The sequence below is a fragment of the Scyliorhinus torazame genome, chromosome 6, assembly GCF_047496885.1.
Source record: "Scyliorhinus torazame isolate Kashiwa2021f chromosome 6, sScyTor2.1, whole genome shotgun sequence".
Taxonomy (NCBI): Eukaryota; Metazoa; Chordata; class Chondrichthyes; order Carcharhiniformes; family Scyliorhinidae; genus Scyliorhinus; species Scyliorhinus torazame.
In genome coordinates, this window is record NC_092712.1 from 29,344,259 (window position 1) to 29,362,221 (window position 17,963).

Below are 17,963 nucleotides of genomic sequence, written 5' to 3' on the forward strand. Positions count from 1 at the left end.
TAATGAACAGAGCCACCCCCCCCCCCACCTTTTCCTAGCTTCTGTCCTTCATAATTGTCATGCACCCTTCAACATTCAGGTCCCAATTTTTGTCATTCAGCAATCAGTCTCAGATCGAACCGATTTATTTCTACTTGTGTTCTCAGTTCATCTATTATAATAATAATCTTTATTAGTGTCACACGTAGGCTTACATTAACGCTGCAGTGAAGTTACTGTGAAAATCCCCTCGTCGCCACATTGCGGCGCCTGTTCGGGTACACGGAGGGAGAATTCAGAATGTCCAATTCACCCAACAAGCACCTCTTTCGGGATTTGTGGGAGGAAACCGGGGCACCCGGAGGAAACCCACGCAGACACGGGGAGGACAGCATGGTTCAAGTGTAGACCATCCCGATGGTACAGACCCACTTTTCCCCAGTATTGGTGCCAGTGCCCCACAAACCGGAACCACTTCTCCCAGGTTAATTTGTACATCTTATTTGCCCTACGCCAATTTGCACACGGCGCAGGTCATAATCCAGAGGTTCCGATTCCTCGTTTAGTGCCTCATTCTGGTTTAGCTCAGTGGGCTAGACAGTTGGTTCGTGATGCAGAGCGAGGCCAGCATCAGTTCCCGTACCGGCAGAGGTTATTCATGACGTTCCCCGCCTTCTCAACCTTGCCCCTCGCTTGTGGTGTGGAGACCCTCAGGTTAAATCACCACCAGTCAGCTCTCCCCCCACCCACCCCTCAAAGAGGAGAAGCAGTCTATGGTCATTTGAGACTATGGCAACTTGATTTACTTGCTTACATTCCTCATAATGACTATGGCAGGATCTCTTCCCGCTCTACCCATGTCACTGATACCTACATGGCTCGCAACAACTGGATTATCCTCCTCCCACTGCAAGTTCTTCTCTTGATACATGACCAAGCTCTGCAGGTATTACAGGAGCCATCCTGTCGTCATGGGAGAGGCAGGCAGGCTATACCAGGTGAGCTGAAGCAGAGTGTCAGCATTCTCAAAGGAAAGCACAAAGCAAACCATGATGAGTTTCCATTTATCTTCCGACAGCAGGGTTCCCCCAGGCGAGTGTGCACATCCTGTTTAACACTGAGTTCCGAGCTGGCAACAATATCACAAATAACATTGTTCTCTTCACTGACGATGGAGACCAACAGCAACTCCCCTCTGAAGAGCGAGTGAGCAACAACGACTCAAACAAAGCAGGCAGGCACAGACAGTGGTGGAGGGGCAGTGTGTTATCAACAGCGCTCAGAAGGTCAAGTAAATAACCCCAGCAGGGAAGACAGACTATGATAATGTCCATGCACCGTGATTCTAGAATGGCTGCAAAAAGATGATAACTGGCAAGGTTCACATGGAATTAGACAGAAAGTTCACACGGAAGTAGACAGATATTACGATCGGGGAAAACAGACACTCTGATCTAATCAGCCCGTACTGCTGTTTATTCTCAAAAGGGCGCAAGAGCCCAAATTCTGTGTGCCCAATCCATTCTCATCTCACTTTCTCTTCAATTCCTTCACCCAACTAACTAACATGTTCTGAAACGTTCACAGGCTTCTGCTTAAATATCATGGCAGTCCACAGCCTAGGCATCCAGTGTATAAAAATTTTTTAAATCTGCAACCCGCTTCCTGGCTCATAGAGAACAGCCACGGGGCGGCACGGTAGCACAGGGGTTAGCACTGTTGCTTCACAGCGCCAGCGTCCCGAACAAGCGCCGGAATGTGGCGACTAGGGGCTTTTCACAGTAACTTCATTGCAGGGTTAACGTAAGCCTACTTGGGACACGAGTAAAGATTATTATTATAATACTTGCAGGGGGAGGTGACTAGCCGATGGGGATTATCCGTATCGGTGCCACCAAAATGGGTAGAAAGAGGGCTCTGCAGGCGGATAGGGGAGGCAGTGGCGTAGGGGTATTGTCGTTGGACTAGTAATGCTCTGGGGACTGGGTTCAAAACCCACCAGGGGAGATGGCAAAATTTGAATTCGATACAAATATAACCTGGAGTTTAAAGTCGAATGATGACCCCGAAACCATGGCCGATCGTCGCAAAAAAACCAACCGGTTCACTCGTGTCCCTTTAGAGAAGGAAATCTGTCGCCCCCTACCTGGTCTGGCCTACATGTGACTCCAGAGCCACAGCATTGTGGTCGACTCCTTAATGCCCTCCGGGACGGGCAACAAATGTTGGCCCGGCCAGCGACGGCCACATCCCATAAACTAATTTAAAAAGAAATACATTTTAGAAAACCAGAGAGGAGATTGAACAGGACCAGTAAGCAGGACCTCGGTATAGAAAAAAGGTAGTGGGGGTGGTACAGTGGTACAGTTAGCTCTGCTGCCTCACAGCGCGGAGACCCGGGTCCAATTCAGACCACGGGTGACTGTGTGGAGTTTGCACGTTCTCCCCGTGTCGGCGTGGGCTCCGGTTTCCTCTCTCAGTCCAAAGATGTGCAGGTTAGGCGGATTGGCGGGGTTACGGGGATGGGGCCTAGGTAGGGTACTTTTTTAGGAGGCTGGCACAGGCTTAATGGGCCGAATGGCCTCCTCCTGCACTGTAGGGGCTCCATGATTTTATTCTATTACCTTCAGATTACCCCTGGTGCCATAGGGAGAGCTAAAGAGTAGTACGAAGGTAATAATTAGTGAGGTACCTGGTGAGGTCAGAGGAAATACAATAAGGATCAGGTTCACTGCCTCTCAGAAAGCAATTCAATCAGCTGTGAATGGCATTAGGCACCAATGCGTGTTGGTTTTCCCTTCAAGGAACTTCCTGCTATTGTTTTGTGGAGTTTGGATTACTGTCGAATGGCTCTGCATCTTGCTTACACCGATAGGCCAGGCTTATTAATAACAGACTGGTTTTATTGGACTGGGTTGGGCACTAATCCTTCCAAGCATTTGCGAACCAGAACAAGTTGGGCGTTGGTTCTTGCGAAGTTGCTGCATTCTTCAAAGACAGGTAGTTCAATCGGTAGCCCACCGGCTTCTGATCCGGAAGGTGCCGGGTTCAAGACCAGGACTTGCGCGCCGCAGGAATAGTGTCCGCCAGGGGCTGAACTTTAACCCCGAGGTGACCACTCTGCAAAATCGTCGTCTGGTGAGACAGAGGACGGTCACCTTCTTAGAGATTGGGAGAACTCCCTGATTATTCCTTCCTCATCCCAGACAGAACCTTACTGCTTGTGGGGGGGGAAAATCACTGCTCCTAAGTAAGAGTCAACCTCAGCTCATTGTGTGACGTGCTTGGAGATGATTTGATGATGAGATAAGCAAAATAAAAATGCAAATACATGATCATTCTTTGCAGTGAATTAAAAAAATGTGCCCCGATTATTTGAGAGAGAACAGGTCTTTTACAACTGTTGATCCAATTCTTAACCTATGCATAGCTTTCCCATTAACACACTGACCGGTATCCGATCCCCATCGATACTGAAATATTGACACTTGTGTAGCCACCAACAGCCTCCGAGGCTGCCTCTGAAGGCAGCTTGCAGAGAGTATACTGTGCCATCCAGGTATATACTTGCACATGTAATGTACAGATAACAGAGTATCCATTAGCCCTTGCCCAGACAAATTCACAGAACCACAGAATAACAGTGCAGAAGAGGCCCTTCGGCCTATCGAGTCTGCACCGGCCTGAAAAACATCTGACCTGCCTACCTCGTCCCATTTGCCATCACTTGACTCATAGCCGTGAATGTTATGACGTGCCAAGTGCTCATCCAGATACTTTTAAAAAGGAGGTGAGGTAACCCGCCTCTACCACCCTGCCAGGCAGTGTATTCCAGACCATCGCCAGCCTCTGGGTACATTGATACATGGATGATATGTACCCAAAAAGCTGGCTTGCAATGCAGAACAATGCCAGCAGCGCAGGTTCAATTCCCGTACTGGCCTCCCCGAACAGGCGCCGGAATGTGGCGACTAGGGGCTGTTCACAGTAACTTAATTGAAGCCTACTTGTGACAATAAGCAATTATTATCATTAAGCTAGGAGGAGGCCTTTTGGCCCTTTGAGCCTGCTCCGCCATTTATCACGATCATGGCTGATCATCCAACTCAATAGCCTAATCCTGCTTTCCCCCCATAGCCTTTGGTCCCATTCTCCTAAAGTGCTATATCCAGCCGCCTCTTGAATTTTTTCTCAACTCCCTTCCCAAACCTCCTGCCCCCTCACCTTGACCTCGTGTCCCCTTCGAGACTGACCCTTCAACTAAGGGGTACAACTGCTCCCTACCCACCCTGTCCATGCCCCTCAATCTTGTACACCTCGATCAGGTCGCCCCTCGGTCTTCTCTATTCCAGCGAAAACAACTCAAGCCTATCCAACCTCTCTTCATAACTTAGCCATTGCAAGCACGCTCCTGGGATAGGTGAACAATGGTGGCCAATCGACCAATGGAAAAGAGCAACAGCAAAAACAAAACAGCTACATTTGGAAATCCTCCAATTTCACTCATTTCCCCTCACGTGCGCTAGCGCTCCCCCAGGAGATCTGTTGGTGACTCAGATCACTCATGTCACACAGGCCCATTCTGACTGAAGCACTATGTAAATACAACTTTTTCTTTTCCAAGTTTTCTAAATATTATCTAAAGGTTAAGGCTTTTGGCCCTGCTCCGCTATTCAATACAATCAAAACTGACCGTTTATCTCAGCTTCACTTTCCCGACACAATCTCCACAGTAATGCAGTCATCCCTTTAATACACGGCAGCACATGGGTTAGCACTGTTGCTTCACAGCATCAGGGTCACAGTTTCGATTCCCGCTTGGGTCCCTGTCTGTGCGGAGTCTGCACGTTCTCCCCGTGTCTGCGTGGGTTTCCTCCGGGTGCTCCGGTTTCCTCCCACAAGTCGCGAAAGACGTGCTGTTAGGTAATTTGGACATTCTGAATTCTCCCTCAGTGTTCCCGAACAGGCGCCGGAATGTGGCAACTAGGGGATTTTCACAGTAACTTCATTGCAGTGTTAATGTAAGCCTATTTGTGACACTAATAAAGATTATTATTATTAATCTACTAGCTGTCAACCTCTCTCAGCCACACTGCATACTCCCATTTACTCACTTCACCAGTCCTGAAAATGGTGTTCCAGCCAAACCCACTTAGTCAGAACCACCCTGGTCAAAGTCCCAAGTTACATCCTGTGTGCCTGCACCCAGAGATCACTGCCCTCCTTTGTCCTGCTCCTCAACCTGCTTCAGATCTCCGACAGGTGAAAAATGAAAAATGAAATGAAATGAAAATCGCTTATTGTCACAGGTAGGCTTCAAATGAAGTGACTGTGAAAAGCCCCTAGTCGCCACATTCCGGCGCCTGTTCGGGGAGGCTGGTTACGGGAATTGAACCGGGCTGCTGGCCTGCCTTGGTCTGCTTTTAAAAGCCAGCAATTTAGCCCAGTGTGCTAAACCAGCCCCTCTATTACCCTTCTTCCCGACTGTTTCGCCTTCCTGGGTCGGTCTCCTCAGCACTGCCCCCTCATTGCTCCAGCCCTCCCCTCACCTTGCAGTCACCTCGGATGTGCCTCAGCATTCCTTCCTAGGGTACGTACCTACCCATCGCTGACAAGTCACCCCCTTTATAGCATCATCTGACACTGGTGGAGGTGGTGATATAGTGATCCATTCTCTGGATTATTAGTCCAGTTACATCCTACCTCAAGTGGAAGTTTTTCCCAAGTCCCTTCCCCTATGAAAACCACCCCCCCCCCCCAGACTAAAGGGTAGGGGGGCACTGTGGCGCAGTGGGTAGCATTGCTGCCTCACGCCACCGAGGGCGCGGGTTCGATTTGCGTGGGTCTCACCCCCACAACCCAAAGATGTGCAGGGTAGGTGGATCGGCCACGCTAAATTGCCCCTTAATTGGGGAAATAAATATTTGGGTCTCCAAAATTAAAAGGGAGACTAAAGGGGACGATCAAGCAGGACTTCTCAAAGAGAAGGAAACCTTTCTTCGGCCGTGGCTCCAGTCGCTCGCTCCCAAATTCCCCCAGCTCCTTGTTCCCCTGCCCAAGCATAGCTGTTCTGAAATATTTGATTTGGACACAGGTAACAAAAGCATAAATCATAAGAATTCCTACAGTGCAGCAAGAAGCCATTCAGCCCATCTAAACCTGGCTAATCCGCCCAACCTGCAAATCGTTGGACTGTGGGAGGAAACCGGAGCACCCGGTGGAAACCCGCGCAGACGCGGGGAGAAGGTGCCGACTCCACACAGACAGTGACCAGAGGTCGGAATCGAACCCGGGGTCCCTGGTGTGGCGTGGCGAGGCAGTAGGGTTGATGTAAACGCAGGAGCCTTCCCCTTTCGCAGGAGCCAGCACACAAGTTGCCAGGAGTTAAAAGGCAAACGATGGACAATTGCTTCCCAGCTCCAGGGTCTCAGGTTCGATTCCCGGCTTGGGTCACTGTCTGTGCGGAGTCTGCACGTCCTCCCCGTGTCTGCGTGGGTTTCCTCCGGGTGCTCCGGTTTCCTCCCACAGTCCAAAGATGTGCAGGTTAGGTGGACTGGCCATGAGAAATTGCCCTGAGTGTCCAAAATTGCCCTTAGTGTTGGGTGGGGTTACTGGGTTATGGGGATAGGGTGGAGGTGTTGACCTTGGATAGGGTACTCTTTCCAAGAGCCGGTGCAGACTCGATGGGCCGAATGGCCTCCTTCTGCACTGTAAATTCTATGATTCTATAAGAAGCAAATCAGGAGACGCTGCGTCGCACGCCGATAACATAATATACAACTGGGACACTCAGCAAGAGCAAACACCACCCCCCCCCCCCCCCCCCCCCCCCCCCCCCCCAGCACACACACACACACAGGGCAGGGCAAAGGTTGCAATGTCAGTCAGTCAGAAGAGGAAGAAGATTGTTCAGGAACTTGCCCATGGTGACAGGAGAGAGCGAGAGAGAGAGAGAGGAATGTGTAACTGGAAAAGAAAAGTGTCAAGATTTGTAGCTGTGGCTGGAGGGAGTTGTGTGAGTTGGCAGCAGGGTGGGGTGGGGACAGAGTGAGAGGGGGTGTGGGGGCAGCTGTGCCAGGGTTAGGGACAGGGGTGGGTGGGGATCTCAGTGTCTCCCCCTCAGTCTTACCCAGCCGGCTCAGGTTGGAGTGGATGCGCTTGTCTGACGCCTCCCGCAGCCGCTCGTCCTCCTGCTCTGTCCGCCTGGGCTTGCGGACACATTGCATTGTTCAGAAGCTCGGTGTTGGTGTGAAGAGCGGAGTGTTTGCAGCGGGCGGGCCTCACTCCCTCCACAGTCACACTGAGGTGAGGGGGAGGGTGTTTCATTTCTTCTTCTCTGCTGGATCCAAGGGGCGGGTTTTTAACGTACACACACACACACTGCAGTCCCGGGAAATCCCAACCAAGGGAAACTTGCATTTGTGTAGCGCCCGCGGAGGAGGTGGTTTTGGAAAGCAGTCACTGCCCTCCCCAGTCGGGGGGGGGGGGGGGGGTCAGGCAGCAGGATCAAGGTGGTCTCCTGCTGTGGTATCCATGGATTCCCTACAGGGCTGGAGGCCATTCGGCCCTTCGAGGCGGCACCGACCCTCCGACACGGCAGCCCACCGCCCTACCCAGCCCCGTAACCTTTTGGACACTAAGGGACAATTTAGCACGGCCAATCCGCCTAGCCCGCACGCCTTTGGACTTGTGGGAGGAAACCGGAGCGCCCGGAGGGACCCCACGCAGACACGGGGAGAACGTGCAGACTCAGCACAGGCACCCGAGGCGGCAATCGAACCCGGGACCCTGGCGCTGTGAGGCAACAGTGCTAACCACTGTGCCGCCGTTTGTTGTACCCATTCGGCTGACCTTGTTGTGCTGGCCCTCTAAGAGCCGTTCATCGAGTACTAACCCCCCCCCTCTCCCCCTTCTCTATCCTAATCCACCCCCACCAACTTGCCCCATGGAAAGAATATTTTGTCCTTTTCACTGGTCGACGTGGGCGGGAATGGGAGTAGCGGCTCTTACAGCCTTGCTGCAATATGATTTGTAGTTCAGACACACTGCAGCCGGGGTGGCACAGTGGCTAGCACTCCTGCCTCACGGCGCTGAGGAACCAGGTTCGAATCCGGGCCCTGGGTCACTGTCCATGTGGAGTTTGCACATTCTCCCCGTGCCTGCGTGGGTTTTGCCCCCACAACCCAAAAATGTGCAGGGTAGGTGGATTGGCCACGCTAAATTGCCCCTTAATTGGAAAAAATAATTGGGTACTTCAAATTTATTTTAAAAGACATATTGCAGGCAGTGTGTGCCAATGATGGAGGGAATGGATAGGGAATCTGGTGGTGGGAACACTGATGAAGGGAACCTTTCAGGCCAGTATGGCGTCGGGCTGGAATGTTGCTGCAGCTTTACCCGCTAAGGCAAGTGGCAGCTGTTCCATCTGGGTGGACCTGAACCTTGTGGATGGTGGGGAGACTCCGAAGGGGGTCAGGAAATGAGCCATCCATTGTAGAGTGTTCAACCCCTACCTTGCTTGTCCCAGGACTGGTCAAGCGAAGCCTCCAGCCAATGCTGACCCCCAAACTGCAGCAAACTCAGCAACAAGTGTCTTTAAAGACACTGGCCCGGTTCTCTCTTGTTCTGGATGGTCAGCGGAAGCTGGAATGTTGACTGGGGCCTGGTGTGACCTAATATTGGTCTGCTGGTGTCTTGGGAGAGTGGTGAGTGGAGCTGAATACGGAGCAATTATCAGCCAATGTCCAGCTCCTGACCTTATGGCCCAGATTAATCCTGAAGCAGCTGAAGGTGGCGACATACAAAAATGCACTCTGGAAACTAGTCCAACTAGTTTGTGCTGGAGCTTAACAACAACAAGGCCACATTTGGAGTACTGTGTACAGTTCTGGTCGCCTCATTTTAGGAAGGATGTGGAAGCTTTGGAAAAGGTGCAAAGGAGATTTACCAGGATGTTGCCTGGAATGGAGAGTAGGTCTTACGAGGAAAGGTTGAGGGTGCTAGGCCTTTTCTCATTAGAACGGAGAAGGATGAGGGGCGACTTGATAGAGGTTTATAAGATGATCAGGGGAATAGATAGAGTAGACAGTCAGAGACTTTTTCCCCAGGTGGAACAAACCATTACAGGGAGACATAAATTTAAGGTGAATGGTGGAAGATATAGGGGGGATGTCAGAGGTAGGTTCTTTACCCAGAGAGTAGTGGGGGCATGGAATGCACTGCCTGTGGAAGTAGTTGAGTCGGAAACATTAGGGACCTTCAAGCAGCTATTGGATAGGTACATGGATTACGGTAAAATGATATAGTGTAGATTTATTTGTTCTTAAGGGCAGCACGGTAGCATTGTGGATAGCACAATTGCTTCACAGCTCCAGGGTCCCAGGTTCGATTCCGGCTTGGGTCACTGTCTGTGCGGAGTCTGCACATCCTTCCCGTGTCTGCGTGGGTTTCCTCCGGGTGCTCCGGTTTCCTCCCACAGTCCAAAGATGTGCAGGTTAGGTGGATTGGCCATGATAAATTGCCCTTAGTGTCCAAAATTGCCCTTAGTGTTGGGTGGAGGTGTTGACTTTGGGTAGTGGGTGCTCTTTCCAAGAGCCGGTGCAGACTCAATGGGCCGAATGGCCTCCTTCTGCACTGTAAATTCAATGATAATCTATGATTAATCTAGGACAAAGGTTCGGCACAACATCGTGGGCCGAAGGGCCTGTTCTGTGCTGTATTTTCTATGTTTCTACAACAACTTACTTGGGCTGGCAAGTTACATTCGCACCACACAAGTGCCAGGCAATGACCATCTCCTACAAGAGGGGATCTGAACCTTAGCCCTTGACATTCAATGGCATTACCATTGCTAAATCCCCCACAATCAACATCCTGGGGGTTATCATTGATCAAAAACTGAAATGGACTAGCCACATTAATACTGTGGCTACAAGGGCAGATCAAAGGCTAGGAATCCCACAGTGAGTAACTCATCTCCTGACCCCCCAAAGCCTGTCCACCATCTCCAAGGCACAAATTAGGAGTGTGATGGAATACTCTCCACTTGCCTGGGTGAGTGCAGCTCCAACAACGCTCAAGAAGCTCAACACCATCCAGGACAGAACAGCCCCGCTTGATTGCTCCCCTTCCACAAACATGCAAACCCTCCACCACCGACACTCAGTGACAGCCGTGTGTACATCTACAGGATGCACTGCAGTAACTTGCCAAGGTTCCTCAGACAGCACCTTCCAAACCCACGGCCACTACCATCTAGAAGGACAAGAGCAGCAGATACCTGGGAACCCCACCACCTGGAGGTTCCCCTCCCAGTCACTCACCACCCCGACTTGGAAACATATTGCCGTTCCTTCGCTGTCGCAAAATCCTGGAACTCCCTCCCTAACAGCACAGTGGGTGTGCCTACACCTCAAGGACTGCGGCGGTTCAAGAAGGCAGCTGCTCACCACCACCTTTTGAAGGGGAACTAGGAATGGGCAATAATTGCTAGCGAGGTCCACACCCCGTAAATTATTTTTTTCAAAATCTGCCATCTTTAGCATTGGAAAGTTGAAAACATTGTTGCAAGCAGGTGAAGTAGGACAAGCAGACTCCCCTTTATTCAACCTCCTCAGTCTTAGCAAAAAAGTTTTTTTTAAAAAAAGTTTCCCCTTGTAAATGACTTTTGCAATTCAAATGTATTCACGCTTTGCTGAAGAGCCAAACAAACCAGGTTTTTTTTGAGTCACAGAAAGAACACACGCGTCTGATACAGCGTACGTGTCTGTCCGTGCATGCCTGTGTGCATGCGTGCCTGTGCATGTAAGAAAAATTAAGATTTCTGATTGACAAGGGAGTCAAAGATTATTGGGGGGAGGGGGGGGGGGGGGTGCAGACAGGAAAGGAGAGTTTGGTCCGCAATCAGATCTTATAGAATGGGGCAGCAGGTTTGAGGGGCCGAATGGTCTACTCCTGCTCCTATTTCACCGTAGTCCCAACAACAACCCTGCTCTTGTCCTTTTTTCCTTTCTGTTATTAATCAGCACTCTCTCATCGTAAATGTGTAAACATCTGCTGACTAATTATCTCAGTGCTTAACCTCAGGATTCAGATAACTGGATTCCTTTTCTGTACATTTGTCATAGAAACATAGAAAATAGGAGCAGGAGGAGGCCATTCAGTCCTTCAAGCCCGCTCCACCATTCATTATGATCATGGCTGATCATCCAACTCAATAGCCTAATCCCGCTCCCCCCCCCATCCCGCACCATTTCCTCTGATCCATTTGCACCAAGTGCTATATCGAACTGTTCTTGAAAACATGTTTTGGCCTCAACTGTTTTCTGTGGTAACAAATTCTACAGGTCGGCCACTCTCTGGGTGAAGACATTGCTCCTCATCTCTGTCCTAAATGGTTTACCCGGTATCCTCAGACTGTGACCCCTGGTTCTGGACACACCCACCATCGGGAACATCCTTCCTGTATCTATCCTGTCCAGTCCTGTTAGAATTTTATAGGTTTCTCCGAGATCCCCCCTCATTCTTCTGAACTTCAGCGAATACAATCCTGACCGACTCAATCTCTCCTCGTACATCAGTCCTGCCATCCCCGGAATCAGTCTGGTAAACCTTTGCTGCACTCCCTCGAGAGCAAGAACATCTTTCCTCAGACTCTCGTGTCTTTCTCTTCCTCCCTCTCGGGGGGACAAGGAATCTGGACTGAAAGAGATTCAACCAGGGGACTTTCGGGAACTTAACTATCGGGGCATGACAGGAGGTTGCCCAGGATGGATGATCAGCAGAGCTTTCTGAGAGGAGATGTAGTTATGGCTTTGAAAGTATCCAAACTCTGAGAACGCAGAGGCCGTTAACTTGGCCAATGATCAAGAGATAGAAAGGTGGGGAGAGGGCGTCACGAGTTAGCACTGCTACCTCACAGCGCCGTAGACCCGGGTTCGATCCCAGCCCCGGGCCACTGTCCGTGTGGGGTTTGCACATTCTACCCGTGTCTGCGTGGGTCTCAACCCCACAACCCAAAGCTGTGTAGGGTAGGTGGATCGGTCACGCTAAATTGGAAAAAATTGGGGGGGAAAAATAAAGGTGGGGAGAGAAAGAGGGGAGTATGATTCAGAGGGGAAAATACCAATTGAGATCTAGGAGAACAAAGATGGCGGGGGCCAGGATGGAAGGAGGCGGGACCGATGTGGGGAGTGAGGGAGGGAGAGCGGGACCAGTGTGGGGAGTGAGGGAGGGAGAGGGACCAGTGTGGGGAGGGAGGGAGGGAGAGCGGGACCGGTGTGGGGAGGGAGGGAGGGAGGGAGAGAGGGACCAGTGTGGGGAGGGAGGGAGGGAGAGCGGGACCGGTGTGGGGAGGAAGGGGGGGGGGTGGGAGAGCGGGACCAGTGTGGGGAGGAAGGGAGGGAGAGCGAGACCATTGTGGGGAGGAAGGGAGGGAGAGCGGGACCGGTGTGGGGAGGAAGGGGGGGGGGGTGGGAGAGCGGGACCAGTGTGGGGAGGAAGGGAGGGAGAGCGGGACCAGTGTGGGGAGGGAGGGAGAGTGTGAATGGTGTGGAGAGAGAGCGAGACCAGTTGAGGGAGGGAGGGAGGGAGTGAGGGAGAGAGGGACCAGTGTGGGGAGGGAGTGAGGGAGAGCGGGACCAGTGTGGGGAGGGAGGAAGGGAGGGAGAGCGGGATTAGTGTGGGGAGGGAGGGAGAGCGGGACCAGTGTGGGGAGGGAGGCAGGGAGAGCGGGACCAGTGTGGGGAGGGAGGGACGGAGAGTGTGACCGGTGTGGGGAGGGAAGGAGAGCAAGGGAGGGAGAGCAGGATTAGTGTGGGGAGGGAGGGAGAGTGGGACCAGTATGGGGAGGGAGGGAGGGAGAGCGGGATTAGTGTGGGGAGGGAGGGAGGGAGAGCGGTATTAGTGTGGGGAGGGAGGGAGGGAGAGCGTGACCGGTGTGGGGAGGGAGGGAGGGAGAGCGGGATTAGTGTGGGGAGGGAGGGAGAGCGTGACCAGTGTGGGGAGGGAGGGAGAGCGGGATTAGTGTGGGGAGGGAGGGAGGGAGAGTGTGACGGGAGGGGGGGGGGGGGGGGGGAGAAGAGAGCGGGACCAGTGTGGGGAGGGAGGGAGATCGGGACCAGTGTGGGGAGGGAGGGAGAGCGGGACCAGTGTGGGGAGGGAGGGAGAGCGGGACCAGTGAGGGGAGGGAGGGAGAGCAGGACCAGTGTGGGGAGGGAGGGAGAGCGGGACCAGTGAGGGGAGGGAGGGAGAGCAGGACCAGTGTGGGGAGGGAGGGAGTGAGGGAGGGAGGGAAGGAGAGCAAGGGAGGGAGAGCAGGATTAGTGTGGGGAGGGAGGGAGAGCGGGACCAGTATGGGGAGGGAGGGAGAGCGGTATTAGTGTGGGGCGGGAGGGAGGGAGAGCGTGACCGGTGTGGGGAGGGAGGGAGAGCGGGATTAGTGTGGGGAGGGAGGGAGGGAGAGCAGGATTAGTGTGGGGAGGGAGGGAGAGCAGGACCAGTGTGGGGAGGGAGGGAGAGCGGTATTAGTGTGGGGCGGGAGGGAGGGAGAGCGTGACCGGTGTGGGGAGGGAGGGAGAGCGGGATTAGTGTGGGGAGGGAGGGAGGGAGAGTGTGACGGGAGGGGGGGGCGGAAAGAGAGCGGGACCAGTGTGGGGAGGGAGGGAGAGGGGGATTAGTGTGGGGAGGGTGGGAGGGCGGGACCAGTGTGGGGAGGGAGGGAGAGCGGGACCAGTGAGGGGAGGGAGGGAGAGCAGGACCAGTGTGGGGAGGGAGGGAGTGAGGGAGGGAGGGAAGGAGAGCAAGGGAGGGAGAGCAGGATTAGTGTGGGGAGGGAGGGAGAGCGGGACCAGTATGGGGAGGGAGGGAGGGAGAGCGGGATTAGTGTGGGGAGGGAGGGAGGGAGAGCGGGATTAGTGTGGGGAGGGAGGGAGAGCAGGACCAGTGTGGGGAGGGAGGGAGAGCGGTATTAGTGTGGGGCGGGAGGGAGGGAGAGCGTGACCGGTGTGGGGAGGGAGGGAGAGCGGGATTAGTGTGGGGAGGGAGGGAGGGAGAGTGTGACGGGAGGGGGGGGCGGAAAGAGAGCGGGACCAGTGTGGGGAGGGAGGGAGAGGGGGATTAGTGTGGGGAGGGAGGGAGGGCGGGACCAGTGTGGGGAGGGAGGGAGAGCGGGACCAGTGTGGGGAGGGAGGGAGAGCGGGACCAGTGAGGGGAGGGAGGGAGAGCAGGACCAGTGTGGGGAGGGAGGGAGTGAGGGAGGGAGGGAAGGAGAGCAAGGGAGGGAGAGCAGGATTAGTGTGGGGAGGGAGGGAGAGCGGGACCAGTATGGGGAGGGAGGGAGGGAGAGCGGGATTAGTGTGGGGAGGGAGGGAGGGAGAGCGGGATTAGTGTGGGGAGGGAGGGAGAGCAGGACCAGTGTGGGGAGGGAGGGAGAGCGGTATTAGTGTGGGGCGGGAGGGAGGGAGAGCGTGACCGGTGTGGGGAGGGAGGGAGAGCGGGATTAGTGTGGGGAGGGAGGGAGGGAGAGTGTGACGGGAGGGGGGGGCGGAAAGAGAGCGGGACCAGTGTGGGGAGGGAGGGAGAGCGGGACCAGTGTGGGGAGGGAGGGAGGGAGGGAGAGCGGGACCAGTGTGGGGAGGGAGGGAGGGAGAGCGGGACCAGTGTGGGGAGGGAGGGAGGGAGAGCGGGACCAGTGTGGGGAGGGAGGGAGGGAGAGCGGGACCAGTGTGGGGAGGGAGGGAGGGAGAGCGGGACCAGTGTGGGGAGGGAGGGAGGGAGAGCGGGACCAGTGTGGGGAGGGAGGGAGGGAGGGAGAGCGGGACCAGTGAAGGGAGGGAGGGAGAGCGGGACCAGTGAAGGGAGGGAGGGAGAGCGGGACCAGTGAAGGGAGGGAGGGAGAGCGGGACCAGTGTGGGGAGGGAGGGAGAGCGGGACCAGTGTGGGGAGGGAGGGAGAGCGGGACCAGTGTGGGGAGGGAGGGAGAGCGGGACCAGTGTGGGGAGGGAGGGAGAGCGGGACCAGTGTGGGGAGGGAGGGAGAGCGGGACCAGTGTGGGGAGGGAGGGAGAGCGGGACCAGTGTGGGGAGGGAGGGAGAGCGGGACCAGTGTGGGGAGGGAGGGAGAGCGGGATCAGTGTGGGGAGGGAGGGAGAGCGGGACCAGTGTGGGGAGGGAGGGAGAGCGGGACCAGTGAAGGGAGGGAGGGAGACCGGGACCAGTGAAGGGAGGGAGGGAGAGCGGGACCAGTGTGGGGAGGGAGGGAGAGCGGGACCAGTGTGGGGAGGGAGGGAGAGCGGGACCAGTGTGGGGAGGGAGGGAGAGCGGGACCAGTGTGGGGAGGGAGGGAGAGCGGGACCAGTGTGGGGAGGGAGGGAGAGGGGGATTAGTGTGGGGAGGGAGGGAGAGGGGGATTAGTGTGGGGAGGGAGGGAGGGCGGGACCAGTGTGGGGAGGGAGGGAGAGCGGGACCAGTGTGGGGAGGGAGGGAGAGCGGGACCAGTGAGGGGAGGGAGGGAGAGCAGGACCAGTGTGGGGAGGGAGGGAGTGAGGGAGGGAGGGAAGGAGAGCAAGGGAGGGAGAGCAGGATTAGTGTGGGGAGGGAGGGAGAGCGGGACCAGTATGGGGAGGGAGGGAGGGAGAGCGGGATTAGTGTGGGGAGGGAGGGAGGGAGAGCGGGATTAGTGTGGGGAGGGAGGGAGAGCAGGACCAGTATGGGGAGGGAGGGAGAGCGGTATTAGTGTGGGGCGGGAGGGAGGGAGAGCGTGACCGGTGTGGGGAGGGAGGGAGAGCGGGATTAGTGTGGGGAGGGAGGGAGGGAGAGTGTGACGGGAGGGGGGGGCGGAAAGAGAGCGGGACCAGTGTGGGGAGGGAGGGAGAGGGGGATTAGTGTGGGGAGGGAGGGAGGGCGGGACCAGTGTGGGGAGGGAGGGAGAGCGGGACCAGTGTGGGGAGGGAGGGAGAGCGGGACCAGTGAGGGGAGGGAGGGAGAGCAGGACCAGTGTGGGGAGGGAGGGAGTGAGGGAGGGAGGGAAGGAGAGCAAGGGAGGGAGAGCAGGATTTGTGTGGGGAGGGAGGGAGAGCGGGACCAGTATGGGGAGGGAGGGAGGGAGAGCGGGATTAGTGTGGGGAGGGAGGGAGGGAGAGCGGGATTAGTGTGGGGAGGGAGGGAGAGCAGGACCAGTGTGGGGAGGGAGGGAGAGCGGTATTAGTGTGGGGCGGGAGGGAGGGAGAGCGTGACCGGTGTGGGGAGGGAGGGAGAGCGGGATTAGTGTGGGGAGGGAGGGAGGGAGAGTGTGACGGGAGGGGGGGGCGGAAAGAGAGCGGGACCAGTGTGGGGAGGGAGGGAGATCGGGACCAGTGTGGGGAGGGAGGGAGAGCGGGACCAGTGTGGGGAGGGAGGGAGAGCGGGACCAGTGTGGGGAGGGAGGGAGGGAGAGCGGGACCAGTGTGGGGAGGGAGGGAGGGAGAGCGGGACCAGTGTGGGGAGGGAGGGAGGGAGAGCGGGACCAGTGTGGGGAGGGAGGGAGGGAGAGCGGGACCAGTGTGGGGAGGGAGGGAGGGAGAGCGGGACCAGTGTGGGGAGGGAGGGAGGGAGAGCGGGACCAGTGTGGGGAGGGAGGGAGGGAGAGCGGGACCAGTGTGGGGAGGGAGGGAGGGAGAGCGGGACCAGTGTGGGGAGGGAGGGAGGGAGAGCGGGACCAGTGTGGGAAGGGAGGGAGGGAGAGCGGGACCAGTGTGGGGAGGGAGGGAGGGAGGGAGAGCGGGACCAGTGTGGGGAGGGAGGGAGAGCGGGACCAGTGAAGGGAGGGAGGGAGAGCGGGACCAGTGTGGGGAGGGAGGGAGAGCGGGACCAGTGTGGGGAGGGAGGGAGAGCGGGACCAGTGTGGGGAGGGAGGGAGAGCGGGACCAGTGTGGGGAGGGAGGGAGAGCGGGACCAGTGTGGGGAGGGAGGGAGAGCGGGACCAGTGTGGGGAGGGAGGGAGAGCGGGACCAGTGTGGGGAGGGAGGGAGAGCGGGACCAGTGAGGGGAGGGAGGGAGACCGGGACCAGTGAAGGGAGGGAGGGAGAGCGGGACCAGTGTGGGGAGGGAGGGAGAGCGGGACCAGTGTGGGGAGGGAGGGAGAGCGGGACCAGTGTGGGGAGGGAGGGAGAGCGTGACCAGTGTGGGGAGGGAGGGAGAGCGTGACCAGTGTGGGGAGGGAGGGAGAGCAGGACCAGTGTGGGGAGGGAGGGAGAGCGGGACCAGTGTGGGGAGGGAGGGAGAGCGGGACCAGTGTGGGGAGGGAGGGAGAGCGGGACCAGTGTGGGGAGGGAGGGAGAGCGGGACCAGTGTGGGGAGGGAGGGAGAGCGGGACCAGTGTGGGGAGGGAGGGAGAGCGGGACCAGTGTGGGGAGGGAGGGAGGGAGAGCGGGACCAGTGTGGGGAGGGAGGGAGAGCGGGACCAGTGTGGGGAGGGAGGGAGAGCGGGAGCAGTGTGGGGAGGGAGGGAGAGCGGGAGCAGTGTGGGGAGGGAGGGAGAGCGGGACCGGTGTGGGGAAGGAGGGACCAGTGTAGGGAGGGGAGTTAGCTGTAAAGTCATATGTCCCATTGCTATCACAGAATTTACAGTGCAGAAGGAGGCCATTTGGCCCATCGAATCTGCACCAGCCCTTGAAAGAGTACCCTACTTAAACCCCCGCCTACACCCTATCCCAGTAACCCCACCTAACCTTTTTGGACACCAAGGGCAATTTAACATGGCCAATGCACCTAACCGGCACATCTTTGGACTGTGGGAGGAAACCGGAGTACCCGGAGGAAACCCACGCAGACACGGGGAGAACGTGCAGACTCCGCACAGACAGTGACCCAGCGGGGAATCGAACCTGGGACCCTGGAGCTGTGAAGCAACTGTGCTAACCACTGTGCTACCGCGCTGCCCCTTATCACTTTAAATTTGAACATTCATGAGGACTGGTGAGCTAAATCTAAACTAACACAGCAACACAC

The 17,963-nt window shown here is 56.2% G+C and overlaps 1 protein-coding gene across 3 annotated transcripts in view; it reads right to left on the minus strand.

Moving 5' to 3' along the window:
* plcd1a (phospholipase C, delta 1a) overlaps positions 1 to 17,963 on the minus strand; it is a 155,393-nt gene that overhangs the window by 108,841 nt on the left and 28,589 nt on the right. Inside the window, exon 1 of one of the 3 annotated variants that reach the window (XM_072508064.1) lies at positions 7,109 to 7,295. The exons of the other annotated variants lie outside the window; for them this stretch is intronic. Coding sequence (XP_072364165.1) covers positions 7,109 to 7,205 — 97 coding nt within the window. The 5' untranslated portion in view covers positions 7,206 to 7,295. Of the gene's footprint in view, positions 1 to 7,108; positions 7,296 to 17,963 lie in introns of those variants that run through there. 3 annotated transcript variants of the gene reach the window in all.